The sequence below is a fragment of the Perca fluviatilis genome, chromosome 10 (assembly GCF_010015445.1).
Source record: "Perca fluviatilis chromosome 10, GENO_Pfluv_1.0, whole genome shotgun sequence".
Taxonomy (NCBI): Eukaryota; Metazoa; Chordata; class Actinopteri; order Perciformes; family Percidae; genus Perca; species Perca fluviatilis.
This window is the reverse complement of record NC_053121.1, coordinates 37,534,244-37,550,984: the sequence shown is the minus strand read 5'-3', so window position 1 is coordinate 37,550,984 and position 16,741 is coordinate 37,534,244. Positions and strand designations below refer to the sequence as shown.

Sequence of the window (16,741 nt, the reverse complement as noted above, 5' to 3'; positions counted from 1 at the left end):
GAGGCAGTTTCAAAATGTGAGATTGGCAGAGGAAAGAGGTGTCAAGGGGATTTTGAGGTTCTATGTATGTCGTTTTTCAACTATGACAAGGTAAATTTCAGTTTTGCATTCTATCAACCCTTTAATACTGCTTGCTACCGTAGTTGGGCTGTAATCATGAAATATGCTTTCTATTGAAATACATTAGTTAAATAATAATAAAATAAAAAATAAAAGAGAAAAATGTGCCTGTATACACGAATAAATAGATGAAATAACGTGACCATTTCACAAACTGCAGTGAGACTGGGTTGTAATGTTACAGCCGTGAACTGAAAAGTCTATTTCCTGAGCTGGTATCGACTTGCTTCGTGGCGAAGTTGTCTCTCAGCGGCAGGGAGAGACGGAGAGTTGGAGGGAGGCATGGAGTAGAGTCAGAGTCAGTCATCATAGTAGAGTTTCAAAGTCATTTTAGACTGGGCTGAAGCAACACTTGTACACCAGTGGTGTTGCCTTGGAAATTGTTTGAAATGATTGACTTGCTGTAATTGTCAGTAAAGTTGTTGATAAATCAACAAATGATAACCTGCAGATGTATTGTGTCTTATTCTCTCCATCAGATGCCTGTGAACTGGTAGTGGACACAAACACAGTGAGCAGAAGACTCAAACTGTCTGACAACAACAGGAAGGTGACAGGTGTGGAGGAGGATCAGTCATATCCTGATCATCCAGAGAGGTTTGACTGCTGGCCTCAGCTGCTGTGTAGAGATGGTCTGACTGGTCGCTGTTACTGGGAGGTTGAGAGGAGAGGAAGGTCTTATATATCAATGAGTTACAGAGGAATCAGAAGGAGAGGAGGCAGTAAAGACTGTGGGTTTGGAGGGAATGATCAGTCCTGGAGTCTGTTCTGCTCTGATGATGGTTACTCTGTCTGGCACAATAACAGAACAACATCTACCATCCCCTCCTCCTCCTCTGTCTCTAACAGAGTAGCAGTGTATGTGGACTGTCCTGCTGGCACTCTGTCCTTCTACAGAGTCTCCTCTGACTCACTGATCCACCTCCACACCTTCAACACCACATTCACTGAACCTCTTTATCCTGGGTTTAGGGTCTGGTCTGGTTCCTCAGTTTCTCTGTGTCCTCTGCAGGTCTGAGACTCTCTCCTGTGGACAGAAACTCTGCTGACTTTAGATCAGCTGCTGAAATCAAAGTTGACTCTGTTCACCATCACACACTCAATCTGTCTCACCCCGGGATGTTTATAATTTCCTACTTTGTTGTAAAACTGTTAAACGTCCAGTTATGAACGACAGTTCCCATGTTTGCCTCTTGAACATCGGGCCATTTGCAATTTTCTCAACCAAGAAATATTTTTTTCAAACATTGCCTGTGTTCTGTATTGCAATGCCATCTCTACATTCGGGTCACTTAAAGTTGTTTCATACATGTTCCAAAAAGGCTTTTGGTCTATTGTCTTTTTGATTTTGACTTATTGATCATGTTGGGACCATCAGATAAAGGAGAATTAAACCTGATATTAAACAGAGCTCTCAAAGGGAAACATGTCTTCACAGACAAAGCGATTTTTGGCCTACACGTAAAATTCCAAGTCTGATCCACCTCTGAAAAAAAGGACCGCACATTTTACAGCTGCAGCCAGCAAGTCACACGTAGGTGTCACTTCACAAAATGGCCCCAGGTCCGAGAACTAGGGTGACCGGACATCCCGCAAAATTCAGGACAGTCCCGAAATCCAATCAGTTGTCCAGAATACCGAATCCTGCCCTAATTGTCCCGAAAATTAGAGCAAAGTCTCAAGAGCAGACTCTCGAGTAGTTTGATTGAACATTAAAAACTGTTCATGGTGGTTTTTAATTGAGTCGTCCTGCAGCCAGCTCCTGTAATCACCTGAGTTCATGATTTTAATGATTTTTTATTTGTATTTTCAGGTTTACAAGACAGACAGTTGAGTTTCTGAATAAAAATAATAAGTAATTTTGGTGTGGAGTTTTGAAATTCATGTTAAGCGCAGGCAGCCACAAGAATGAGTGATTGGATTAGATGTTGCTGATGTTAAAGCGCAGACATGACAGACTGTTGGTCGGAGTTTTGAAATTCATGTCCCCCCTCCCCCCTTCACTCCCCCTCCAGTCTCGTCCCGAATTTTACCCATTTTCATCTGGTCACCCTACCGAGAACGCTGATCTCCCATTGGTTCCTGGACCCAAAACACAGCATGGAGCCTAGCCGGTGATCCTGAACTATAAAACTTGCTGACACACAGAAACATGTGTCTTCCATTTTCAACCCCGTTGCTGAAAGGATGCCCGCAGGCACCTGCGTTAAATAGCTTCAACTGCCCGAAAAGTGAACTATTTCAGAGTTCTAGTGAGCACCAGTGGACTCTGTGAAGCACGACCAGTGTTTCAAATCTGCAGGAGAAAACACCGTTGCTCTAGAAGAAATCGGACAACACAGACACCGTTGTTTCTTCAAAGTTGACTCTAGCTTGTCCCCGCTGCCCCGGGGACCACAAGCTTTCACGCACCGCTGTCGGCAGGCGGATTGTGTTCTGTTTAACCTTAGGAGGAATCTACGGACTAACAGACGATAACACACAGTAAGAAACTTAAGGTCTGGGCAGAGGTGTGTTTATTAATGTAGTAACCGATAATGCTGGCGAATGTGTTATGACATTAATGTGATTGGATTAATAATGTGCTACTGGTGCGTTTGATTATTAATCTGACGATGACTGTTGTGTCCCATCTATTTCTGTATTTAAGTATTGATCCCTGTACATTGTTGATGTTTGGTGTTTGAATCACTGTAGCTTGTGTGAACTGTAAATGCTACATAGCTCCCGTGGTGGAGCTTAGACTGTACTGAGCAGGATAAACTCTAGTTAGTAAGCCGAACCACGCGCACCGCGTTTTGATGAGACAGTCACAGCGTGGACCTGTAGGCAACAGATCAGCTGTTAGTTTACCAGAGAGGTTAACCAGGTAGACGCCCCTTGTTAGCACACCAGGCCAGTCCAGTCTTTTTCCTTCCATTCAATTCCTTCAGTTCCTCCCTTCCATTCCCAACCAAACCCAAACACACACACACACACACACACACACACACACACACACACACACACACACACACACACACACACACACACACACACACCCCTCCCTTTTTTTTTGCCGCTCCCCCCGCGCCACCCCAATCGAGAAGGCGCAAAAACCCCTTCCCACCATCTCTTTTTGCCTTTTTGTCTCCAACACACTGTTAGTGATTGGCCAGTTAGCCTTGCTTCCTTCCTCCCATCCTCAAATCCCACCCCCCCCCCCCCCCCCCTTTCCTTTGTTTTCATTTGTTGTAATTCTTCATTTGTTACCTTCATGTTGAATGCATTCAAGAATTATTCCATTGTAAATTTAAATTCAATCTACTATACTTTAAATAGCAGTTGTTTGTGATTATTTGTGTATCTATTGTAATAATCGCGTTGAAGAATCAGTGCGCTCAGATTCACCCTTCCTTTTTGTTCTTTAGAATACACCTGATAAATTAATCAAATTAATTCAGATCTGTATTTTAAAGGGAACCACCCGATGAGACTGTTTCACAGTTCGGTTATTGGCCCCTGAGTTCAGGGTGGTGCCCCGTTTTGATTGTTTGTCAGTTTGGTCAAATTGTAAATACACATATTCAGAACTTTAATAATATTGATAAAACATCTTTGATAATTTGCCAATAATAGAATCTGTACCCATACCAATTCCCAAAAATCACCTCTGTGTTCAGCATGTTTCTGGTTGATAATGTCCTCGTTTTCTTTCGCACTTGGTGGTATTAATGGTGTGATTGAATAATTGTTATTTATTTATTTATTTTTAATTATTTTTTGGGGCTTTTCCCTTTATTCAATAGTGACAGTGGATTGACAGGAAATGGGGAGAGAAAGAGAGGGAGATGACACGCAGCAAAGGGCCTCAGTTGGTTGGTCAAACTGGGCGCTGCAAAGGACTCAGCCTACGTAGGGCGCACGCTCTAACGGGGTGAGCTAGAAATCACCCCAGAATAACTGTTATTGAAACGAATAAATAGCTCAGATTTGTTTCAGCAAGATGTCTGCTCATGTTCAACATTTCTGTACAAAATAACCATTTTTGTTCTCTGTGATTTGGAGAATAAATAGTTGTGATATTTTCAGAAAGAAAGTTGTAATATAACAAGAATAAAGCCATAATGAGAATAAAGTCAATAAATTCCAAGCAAAATCTGTCAATCAGTGCACATGTGTGATACTGACCAGCAGGTAGAGCTGCAGTTCAACATACCTGGGTCTCTGCAGAAACTGCCAAACATTAATAAAACCCTGAGATTTAATTCATCAGCTCATCTAAACACAATTATGACTCAATTCCCGTTAAACACAAACAGAAATATATGAACAAAGACACAGAAGAAGGAGCTTTAGTGCAGAAATCACTTTAACTGATATAATTTGGGTAATGAAGATGAGATAAATCTTTATTAATTAATTCCTTCCTTTATTATTTTTTAACCATTATTGCAGAGATCTTCAACAGGGATCACTGCAGGGGGGCCTCCAAATAATTGCTAATTTTTTGGAGAAAAAAAAATAAAACTTCAAATGTGTTAACATGAATCCAATATATTATTAGCAAATATAAATCCCCACTGATTATAGGCTTCCTAGCCCATAGGTAAGGTAGTCACTAAGGTATCCATCCACAGATGCATTACCAACAGTCACTTGAGCTAAACAGTTCACATCACCTGCAAAACTCATTCAAAGCAACACAACTCTTAACACACATCTCAAAACAGGCTCAGTGCAGCCAAACACTATGAACAGTCCTTACTGAGATAACACACACACACACACACACACACAAAAAACACAAAACCCAAAAAAGACAAAAAAAAAAAAAAAAAAAAAAAAAAAAAAAAAATACTCCTACAAACACAAAGAAGGGGAAAAACACGCAAAAAAAAAGTGTCAAACACCAATACAGAAATTACAAACTTTCTCATCTTTACAGTTTGAGTGACTTGACATTACTCAATAGTTTTTAATATTTCATTTCATTTTTTTTCATTTTATTGTTTATTTTTACAGGGACAATGCACAATTAAAAGTAATTGCACCAGAATTAGCTAATAGCTAGTTTACATCTGCTGTCCCTGGGCAGGTAAACAAATAAAATAACATACATTAAATACACCACATAAAACATCACAATACATACATATCCAGAAATATAAAATTTAAAACCAAAATATATAAAACAGATAATTTGCAACACAGTCGTTAGTGGTTGCAGATCTGTTCTGATAGTAGCCAGTACTTAAGTTTTATTTTAAAATTTGAGAACCTATCAAGGTTTCGAATGTCTGTAGGTAGGGAATTCCACAACCCCACTACTCTGACGGAAAAAGCTTTTTGCGCAAAGGCTGTTTTTCTGTACTGCGGTACCAAATCTCCCCTGGCAGATGCTCTAGTCCTTCTGGCACTTCCGTTGTAGGTCACGCATCCCCGAAGAGGAGGGGGAGCAAGGTTATGAATAATTTTGTACATCAGGCATACATCATAATAGTATTTAAAGAAAAGATATAGATTTTATAATATATCAATTTTACGTAAGTTAAACGAGAAGTAATGAAAGTCAGCAATTTGCTTCAATATTGTATTTCGTCTCTAGTAATTTATGGAATTACTGGGAAAAAAAACTAAAGGTACATAACAGTACCAAAGAATAGTGAGACTAATCCTGCCTCTCTCAAGTATCATGTGGCAAGTTTTCTTCATCACATTGGATGTCTGCATCATCTCTAAATACAAATGAATGTGGTGTTTCCATTGCTTTCACCTCCATTACTTCCAAACAGTAAGAACGCAGTTTTACTATTGTAAAGATATAGTGTTTTTCATGTTTTTTTTTATAGCTTTGAGATGTGACCTCAAACATCTTACCTGGACATGTTGGTATCTTTGCTCTTTTACCTGTTTCTCTCAAACGGTACAGTGTATAATTGTATGCGTATGTCATTCTTATTTGGTGTTTGTATACAAAAAAAAGCCTTTCTGAGCTTTCTCTGTATAAATACCATATATGTTCACTAACTAGTCTAAAACAACTGTGTGGTTGAATTTGTGGTTTTGACAGCAGTGTGTTAGCATTTGAACAAAGTGCTGTAAATCTACAGTGTTGTGCACGTTGTGGTTAAAGACATGGGATAAGTGTGTAGAGTTTTGAAAACTGTGTTCAAGCAATGAAAAATGAACTAGAGTTTGGTCCACATGAACTGCTGCTGTGATATGTGAGCTCCAGATTAAGTGCATTTTATTTCCTTTTGGTCGCTTTTTTAACGTTTTGGTGTTTTTTTCTAAGGTGTTGTTGCCTATTTTGACGTTTTGTGGTCTGAGACAACGTCCTGACATCGTGGTGTGTGTGTGTTTGTATGTTGTACTGCACGTTGCTGCAACTCCTCTTTTCACCGTGTGTTGAGCTCTCTGTTTTAGCTACAGAGTGAGGCTTCGCATTTCTGTGCCATCTTTGTTGGGAGTCACACATGCTCAGTACCTAGGTAAGGACTGCTAGCCAGTCAGAAGCAGAGTATTAGGGCGTGCCATGCTAGCAGCTAGGCGAGCATTATAACATGTGTTACAAAGTGATGCACATTTGTCTCTGAAGTAAAGGCTGGACTACAATAGAGCTGTTTGGAGCTGTTGGTGAACAGTGTTTTCTGTTGGAGATGGTAAGTCCCTTTGCAGCGGACTTTGGGCTTTTTCACTTTGTAAACCTATAATATGCACAAAGAAAGATATATAACACAATATAGGAAAGGGAAAAAGCCAAAAAGCATAATATGAGCACTTTAAAGATGCTGATCGAGTAGTGATGGATCCCAAGTCTCTTATTAGATATCTCTTTGCTTGAACCAGAAGTGGTTCTGGCCGTCCTTCGTGAATGAGGAATCTCTGAGGCGCTATGAGCAAGGATACAAAGAGCAGCATTCTCAGAAGCTGTGCAACTGATACAGCTGTGAAGCTTCAGAGGAAAGGACGTCTCATCCCTCCAAAACACATTTCCTAGTTTTCTCTCTCCTCGCATTATTCCCCCTCTGCGTCGCTCCAACCCTTTCTCTGGGTGACGGACTAAGACGCAAGGAGGAAAGCAAGTGAAGGAAACATGGATGCACGTTAAGGATCTGGAACGTACCCTGGATTCTGTTGTTTGGACAAGATAGTTTGAGGATCCATGCACGCCCCTCTGTGTCCCCTTGTTAGGATTCATTCAATGTTTATTTAAATCTCTGAGAGATCAAGGACAGTCCCTCATTTGCAATGATGCCAAGTTCACGGAAATAAAAATCAAATAAAGAAATCAGTAAATCAATTGTTAACAGGGATGATCAAGCAGAAACATTTGAAGCCACTGTTGTGTAGAGTCACAATTTGAATATATCAACAATAACTTCAAGTAGCACACCATGGAAATACTTCTGGAAAGTACAAGTAGCTGATAACTGTAGCAAATGTTGGCCACATTGGAATAGAATTTAAAATATGTCTGCTACCAGTCTGGCTCCTCTGGTTTAAATGAACCAGAACAACTGATGCTTATTTATCTCTCACACGTGAACAATATTAAACCTTCCTGCTGTTAATTTATATCTTCTTTTGTAAAATAAAGCCAATAACAGTGTATGAGTGTTGCTGTTGTGAGTAAGGAGGGGCTTTATTTGGTCTCCGGTTTGTTCCAGTGTATCAGAGTCTCAGTAGGAAGCGGCTGTGGGTTAATCTTTAACATATAAAGTCATATGAACATAGCTGATCTGAACTGCTGCATGTTTAGACTGGTTTATTACAGTGTTTGAGTGTGACAGCAGACACAGAGGACTGATGAAGAAGTAAAGGATTGAGTCCTGACGGACCATATCGTCCCACTCAGATCAACGGAAAACTCTTCTACACAAACCTGGTTCAGACAGCACAGAGCTGCAGAGTGATACAACTCATGAGAAGTAAGTAGCTTTGAATCATTTTAGTCTCTAATGTTTGATGAGAAATAAGCTGCTCTCTGTTCATGTGTCGACGTCCTGTCTTTGATAATGACTCCACAGCACAAAATTTCTCTAATAACAAACACTTGAAACTACAGCTTGCTGTCTTTAACCCTTGTGTTGAGTTTCTTTGAACCAAATTGCCCCAAAATAACATGAATGCGTGGATGTACGTTGTGTGGAAGCCATGTAACATTCTTGGCAGGTAAAATTAATGATTACTTTCATTGAATTGTGGGTGTTTTTTTTTTCAATTTTATAGCATTTGAAATAAACTGTGATCCACTCAACATCCTCTGATCTTAACTATCAGTCAAAAGAATCCACAATTTTTGTTTTTTTAAACAAAAAATATAGGTAATATGTCATTTAAATTATGTTTATTGACCATGTATTTAAAAAAGCATCAAAAAACGTTTCAAAAAGCGTCAAGAAATGTTGGAAAAATAGCCAAAAAAAGTTCATTTGCAATTTAGTGTCGGAAGGACAACAAGTTCACGGTCCACGGGAAGACAACACAAGGGTTAAAATCTACAAGTAGAAACAGATTTTATTCCTGATGAGACACAAATCAAATGAGACTGACGACTAATAGTCCGTGTATCGTTCGTTCTTCTATTCAAATGAGAATCCAAAATCGGAAAATGTAAAAACGATTTCTTATTCTGTTATTTCTTCAGGATTCTGAAAAAAAAACTAATTTGTTTTTCATACTTTGCATTTTATGCTCAAATAAAAAAAAAGGATATTTAAAAAACGGGTCTAGGGGATACAGATTCTGTCGGGGGTGAGTGCCTTGGACACCAGCAGTGGTGTAGTCTACTTTATACACAAGTATACGCAGTATACCTACTATGAAATCTCCAAACATCTCATAAAAATGTGCTATGATACGCAACAACATAGTTTTGTGACAGAACGTTCACTTCAGATATTTGTATTCACAAATACGGGGTCAAGTAATGTGACAGCAAACTTAACTAACGCTGCAGAACATGCAGAGAGACTTCTCTCATCTTTCATCGAGCGCAGTGCGTAGTGTGTAGCACATAGTGTGTAGTGTGTGCTTAGTGTGTGTGTGTAGCGACCGGGCCCAAATGCTCCATTTAAGACAAATATAAGTAGCCTATTTAATTTTGTCCTTGTTGCTGGGGTCAACTTTTGTGATCCAGGCTCAGGTCCCTGATGTGAAAGCCCTCTTACTGCTTTATATTCCATTATATTTTTGATATGTTTTGAATGTCATCTGTGTTTTCCTTCTCATAGGACAAATAAAGGTAGCCTCGTGAGACAGTCCTGATCTGGCGAGCTCCAGTTTTCCATTTGCAGATCAGTCTAGCATCTTGAGATAGAGAAAATTTGGAGCCGTTCATCCAAACGACCGGGCCAATTAGCGTTGGTTTTGAGGCGGGTTTAGGTGATGACAGACAGATGGTTTATCCAATCAGCTAACCAGTATTTTCAGACATCAGTAGCCCTAATTCTGTTAGCTGCTCGCTAATGCTTTTTTCTCTTACAAGGATTCTTCTTTTGGAATATGGACCAGGAACCTGAAAGGGTGTCTTTTATTCGTAAATTCTCGTTACACAAACGGCAAATATCCTTTACCGACATGTTGCTTGCTTGCTGAGCTAACGAGCTATGCTTTGCCTGCAGCAGCAGGGGTAGCCTGGCTTGTGGTTGTATTTTCATACGCTTCGTTGATCTGATTCGTTGATTTGGCCCGTCTATCACCAACATAGGTGATAGACAGATGGTTTATCCAATCAGCTAACCAGTATTTTCGCCCCTTCCCAAAAGTTCTCCAACGGAGGGTTCCCAGATGCATATGCCGAGCAAATGCGAAGCCATCCATCTGGCGGAGTCAGGTTAAAATAAAGGTATTCCTACCATAAATTGGTGCATAAAGGTATATCAGAATGCAGGAAATGAAGTCTTTGATGCTCAAAATAACCCTGTTGGAGGACACCCATTCCCCACATTTTAATGTGCCCACCGGGCCACACTAATAGGACTAATTAAATATCAAATTCAAATTATGCCCATGTCCTGTTTTTTTTAATTTCCTTTTTTGATCTGAGAGTTTTGAACTCAATTGAATATTAAAAGAAAATTGATACACAGATGACTAATGATGTGTCTGTTTGTGTTTCTCAGGTGGCTGCAGGTTACCACCAACATGGAAAGGTATCACACTTAACTCTTCACATTACATCTGATCCAGTTTCACCCTTCAACATATTCATAACTTACTGTTGACTGTGTCTCTGCTCTTTCATCTGAACATGGACTCGTATTAAAGCCATTCATCTATAAAACAGATTCCAGTCATTAGATTTAATGCTGATACTGTTGTTTCATTTGGACTTCATGTATTATATGAAAGCTCATATTTTTATTTTATTGAGACCTCTGTTGTTCAAAGTGCACTCAAAGATAAAATGATAATCTCTTCTCTGTTAATTAATAACTTAAAGCTGCAATGGCTAGAAAGCAAAAAACAAGATTTAAAGCAGGGTGAGACCTCTTCCTGCAGCAGTCTCTTGTCATGGTTTAATTTCCTATAAAGTCTGAAAACAGAGCTAAGAGAAGGTAGAGAAGTAGTTTTATCTCAGAGTACTTACAAAACAATATGCTAAAAGACTAGTATGTGTTTTTTTAAATTGTATTGTCCATTATAACTAGTGAAAGCAGAAATATTGTATGTTCTGTAACTTTCAGTGTTGAGAAAAAGGAAGAAAAGTCTGCTGTACCCAGCTGTGTGTCCATAAACAGTGATCGGTCTGAGGGTGGTTTCATTAACTTCAAAGATGGACGTCCTTCTATTGACCCAGTGTAAGTACTTAAAGGTGCCCTGCCACACATATTTCATTACTTTGTGGTAATGTCTGAAGGTCTACCATGGACTCTGTAACCTTGGTTACCTTGTTTCAAGCCATTCTAGCGTGGTATAGAAAGCCTGCAGGAAGACTTGTGCCAGTTCTCATTAATATTCAACGAGCTAAGCTGCCTGAATCTGATTGGCTAACAGCTAGCCAATGAGAACCTGGCTATCAGCATCCTTTAACTGGGTGAGTTCATGAATAGTAATGAGCTCAGGCAACATGATGTCAGACTGACCAGCTTTTGTAATTGGCCTGATTTCTCCGCTTATTTCTGTTCAGTGGTTAGAGCTGACAGAGGAGGTAGCAGTTCATTTTCACATTCACAACATAACACAAACACATATGGACCTAACATATTTCAAAAAATGCAAGTAAAAACGGTTTTGTGCGGCAGGGCACCTTTAAAACTGTTGATTGAAACAGAGCTAAGAGGAGGCAGAGAAGTAGTTTTTTTCTCAGAGCACTTACAAAACAATATGCTAAGAGACTAGTATGTGTTTTTTTAAATTGTATTGTCCATTATAACCAGCGATGGCAGAAATATTGTATGTTCTGTAACTTTCAGTGTTGAGAAAAAGGAAGAAAAGTCTGCTGTACCCAGCTGTGTGTCCATGAAGAGTGATTGTTCTAAGGGTGGTTTCATTAACTTCAAAGATGGACGTCCTTCTTTTGACCCAGTGTAAATGCTTAAAGCTGTTGATTGAAACAGATGACTTGCTGTTTTTTTATTTTTTATCATCAGTCAGATACAGAATTGACTGCACATCATTGACAGTGTTATTTGCATCAGGCAGACATGGCCGGTCTCACCGCCTTTGACCAAATAAAAACAAGTATCACATCAGAAGTGACTCTAGTTATCCTAGTTATCCAATAGCAGCAATCGGCAGAATGACTATTAGCCCCCATACTTATTTCTTATTCTCCATCTTCCGCCACATTTTTGTCATACTAGTCAGGGAGTGTTGCCAACTCATGCACACAAAGTACATCAACATGTGTGTAATGACCGGGAATGGTGTGCTATCATTTGAATAAGAGATTTGCCGCATGGTTTTCATGAGACCGGCAAAAAAACGGTGCAAAATTACGGATAGACTTTAATGGAAAATCTTTGGGAAATCGCTTAACATAGCTCAAAACAGGGGGTCGGCAACCTTAGGCACGCGTGCCACCATGGGCACGCGGGACCTTAACCAATGGCACGCTGGCAATATGTGTGCAAGAGAGTTATTGATGTGTGTAAATCATGGTTGAAATGCTGAAGCACTCTCTCATCCGCATGCAAAATTACAACGTTCACAGTTGCGCAACCTGTTATTTACGGTAGTTTGACTCATATCTCTGACTGGGAACAATACAAAGAGGATTACCAACGGCCGCTGGGTCAGATGAACTAACGCTAGTCTTGTTACTTTAAGTAGGCTACATTAAAACCTTCGTGAGTTAAAAAACAATACTTATCAATGCACTCACCTGTGTAGACCGGCATAAACATAGAAAGCGGTATTTCAATCTGCTCTGTCTGCTCAGTCCGCTCTTGTCCACTGCGCTGTTTTACGCAAACACAGCTCTACTCTATAAATAGCAAATTTTTACAAAACAAGCTAAGATGAAAGCTGTCGGTTTGTAGTCTGTTTATCTTAGTTTGCAGGGAATCTTGAAATTTGGACAAATTCTTATGAACTTAAGCTGGCTGAAGAAACCATCCTCTCTGCTGGAGCGGTAAATATGAATGCATTATAAGACCAAAACAAATACATGTGGCTACTTAATATGCACGTGAATGACGCAATCGTTATGTTCATGTTCTTCATTCTTGATAATGATGCTGGTTGTGTTATTATTATTTTGCCACAGCATCGTTTCATTGAAAATGAGGCATACAGGACCTGCTTATCAGTCGATTGATTATTAAAGCTGGGCTTTTCCACGTCAACTTTTCGCTTCAGGCTATTTGACAGTGATATTTTTGTCAGCCCATTTTCCACCAATCAGGAAGCTGCATACTAAAAACATGTTTCCATTATCATAATAATAATATACAATAATAATAACTACAAGGTCCTGATTATGAGAAATAAATGTTATCAAATGTTGCTATGGAATAAAATTACAGATTCCCTGGATATTACATTTTGATGTGATATCATAATTAAACTTAATGTTGACATGGCACACTAATAAACAAGAAATTTTGAAAAGGGCACTTCATCTCAAAAAGGTTGCCGACCCCTGGCTCAAAACAACCCCTTTTTGGGGCCATACTGTATCGCCATACTTTAATGTAGAAAAATAATTAAAAGTTTAAACCGAAGACAGGACTTTGGCCTTTATTGGGCTGAATGGGCATAGAGCTCAACAGTCCTGCCCACAATGCAATTTCTCCATTGACAATTTGAGTATAAGCCACAAAATCATAACCGTTGATGGTAAACTTAAAACCAGCTATGACATGACTAAGCGATTGTATATGCTCATATAGATGCCAAAAGTTCATGGGGCACCAACCTTGTTTTGAGATAAATGTCTTTTATTCGTGATGTCTTGGATAAGTACTCCATTACCCACAATCCTGAACAATCCCACAATCCCACAGTGATGCCTCTGATTGGTGGAACTCATGCTGGTGAGGAGGGGGAGCTGTCGGTACCCGACCTGTGCTGATCGGTGCACGATCTGTTCCACACTTCTGCCGTTAGCCTCCACTGGGAAGCTAACGTTAGTTTAGCTAACAGCTAATTTGGCTAACCACTAGCTGACAGCTTGATTCAGTCTAAAATAACGTTAACTCAAACTAAACACTGGGAAAAGCAGGCTACAGTTGACGTAACAGCCGTTATATATTTTAACGGTTATTTTCAGGTTTTATTTTGAGGGTCTTTTAAAGTTATTACATGCTGTCTCAGCTAGTGGTTAGCCAAATTTGCTGTTAGCTAAACTAATGTAGCTTCCTTTATTCAGTGGTGCGCGGTGGTTTATGGGATGAGTAGTGTTACAGCCCTTGGATCCAAAAACGAGAGTCTCGACTGAGGCATAAGGTGTCTTTTATTGAGTGTGCCAGTCCGGCATGATGTTCAACATTCGTTAATCCATCGTCACCTTAGCACCGTGAAAACTGTATTGAAAACATAAATACAACAAACATTTCACACACGCGTTTTCACAGATACAAACTTCATTACGTGAACAAACATTTCGGATGACAAACATTAATTACACAACAAAATAAACTATACATACATGCAAACAATTTCTGAATTACTATGAATGAAAACCAGCCCAGTCTCATGCCAGGTCGTGTAATAGTCACGTTATTGTAATCTATTAAATCGTGGACAGGTTACGTAAATGCCGTTTTTTTCGTGTGGGTATTACGAAATTGAAAGCAATGCATTTTAATGGGAAGCATATTTCGTGATCCCAGAACGAAAGCGAGTAGCGAGTAGTTGATAAGGCGAAAGTCTGCGTAGGGAGGTTGGTCGGGGTGGTGGTTGGGTTCTTTTTTTTCCTAACCCCAACCGTCTCGTTATTGTGGCGTTTCATTTCCCGTGTCCCGCGAGTGGCGGCGCGAGTGGCGGTCCGCGAGTGGCGGTGGCGGCCCGCGAGTGGCGGCCCGTTCCGTTATTTTGGCCGGCGTGTGGCGCCTCATTTTCCCGATCGCGAGTAGCGGCCCGTTCCGTTGTTTTGGCCGGCGTGTGGCGCCTCATTTTCCCGATCGCAAGTAGCGGCCCGTTCCGTTGTTTTGGCCGGCGTGTGGCGCCTCATTTTCCCGATCGCAAGTAGCGGCCCGTTCCGTTGTTTTGGCCGGCGTGTGGCGCCTCATTTTCCCGATCGCGAGTGGCGGCCCGTTCCGTTGTTTTGGCCGGCGTGTGGCGCCTCATTTCCCCGTAGCCGTAGGCATTTACGTAACCTGTCCACGACTTAATAGATTAAAATAACGTGACTATTACACGACCTGGTGTGAGACTGGGTTGATGAAAACACATTGTACCTCACTGCGCTCACCACCCAGACAGCAAACAGTCATTGAAACTATGTTAAATCAACATTCCGTTGTCAACATTAAGTCATTGAAACAACATCAAATTCTGATGTTGATTCAACATCATTTTGCACCCTGTTTTAATATTGAAACAACGTTGAAATCCTGTCCATAGATCAACGGAATTTCAATGGTATTTCAATTATCAGGAATATTGAAACAATGTTGAAATTTCAACTGAACTAAGGATCAACGTGATTTCAATGGAATTTCAATCATTATTAAGCCATAGAAAAGTATTGCTAGGCATACGAAAATGTAATGCCCTAAATTAGATAGCCTATAATGAATATCCTGCTTTATCTACAGCCAGGATGTTAAAAAGTGATGGAACATTTGAAAGCTTTTATGCCTATAGCCTAGCCTAAAACACTGACCACACCACACTGTTTAAGGTAAAAACAAATTCATTTTATTAGCCTCTTATTTCATTATTTGTCCTCTTTAGCATAGTTACAGTTCATGGTCCTCTGATGTCTGACTGCTTTGTCGTCCAGTCCATCCTGCCCGGTCTGACGCATAGCGCAGCAACTGTTGCACAGCCTGGGCAAAGTAAATTGGGTGACGGCGCTGTCCCCATCTGCTGTGTAAGAGCATCTAAAACAGAAAATACAAGCACAATGTAAATGGCCTTTGCTTAGTTAAACAGAACACCCACATATACACACTTGGAAACAAATTTACTAGGCCTAGTATTTTTCAATGATCGGATATAAGGCAATTTGTCCAGTGTTGTAGGCTAACCTATCATGTTTTCCCTAAATTCAAATCACTTTTCAAAATTGAAGGTTACCTTTTTACTTTCTTTCAGTCCCTCCGGCAGGTGATCTCTTTCCTTCCCTCTCCGCCTGGCATTTTCCTCTCTACAAACACATTACAACACAATTAGAGCAACAAATACTGTCACATCCTTGCCCAACATCAGTTCAAAATGGATTTTTAGGCTAAGACTAGCGCTAGCTAACGTTAGCTAGCATTAGCTAACATGACCGAATTCAAAAGTTGTCCTCAGCAAAATCCAAAAGCTATAATGCAACTACAAATGGAAATTCAGTCATATCCAATCATTTCCTTGCCAAAACATTTCCAACTTCATCTGTTCCATATTCTAAGACTGTTACTGCTAGCTAACGCTAGCTAATGTTAGCTAACGCTAGCGAATGTTAGCTAACGCTAGCTAACGTTAGCTAACGCTAGCTAACATTAGCTATTTTTAAAAGTTGTCTGATGCAGAATCCAAAAGCATGATGGACACTAACCATCATGTTAACGAGTAACAGTATTTGATTTAGTACAATTCATTCATATCGAACATTACATATTACGCAAGCTTACCTGATCGTATTCGCCCCAAGAGTCCAGAAATGAGATGTGTCCGGTGCAGTAAGTTGGTCTACCACCCGATGATCTCCCGGTCAACCAAAAATCAATGGCTTTTCAATCATATTTCCCGGTCAACTATATATCAATGCTTTTTCAATCATATTTCCCGGTCAACTATATATCAATGCATTTTCAATCATATTTCCCGGTCAACTATATTTCGATGGCTTTTCAACAACAGGTCGTTTGGTCGTTTCCCGGTCAACTCTAAATCAATGACTTTTCAACACATTGGCAATATCGCCCAGTAAACCAAATATCAATGCTTAATCAATCATAAAGATAACTACAGATCAATGTTGTTCCAATGTTGTTGCCATCAACATTAATAACGTCAGGTTTCATCGATATTGTAA

At 39.9% G+C, this 16,741-nt stretch overlaps 2 protein-coding genes across 2 annotated transcripts in view; both read left to right on the top strand.

The window, feature by feature from the left end:
- Nucleotides 1–16,741, top strand: part of LOC120566865 (protein NLRC3-like) — a 40,673-nt gene that overhangs the window by 12,885 nt on the left and 11,047 nt on the right. The window contains 3 exon segments of the mRNA XM_039813531.1: nt 6,537–6,564; nt 8,523–8,531; nt 9,074–9,103. Of these exon segments, the coding sequence (XP_039669465.1) occupies nt 6,537–6,564; nt 8,523–8,531; nt 9,074–9,103 (67 nt within the window).
- Nucleotides 557–2,085, top strand: LOC120566866 (neoverrucotoxin subunit alpha-like). Its single transcript, XM_039813532.1, has one exon. The coding sequence runs from the start codon at nt 572–574 to the stop codon at nt 1,136–1,138; it is 567 nt and encodes a 188-aa protein (XP_039669466.1). The 5' UTR covers nt 557–571; the 3' UTR covers nt 1,139–2,085.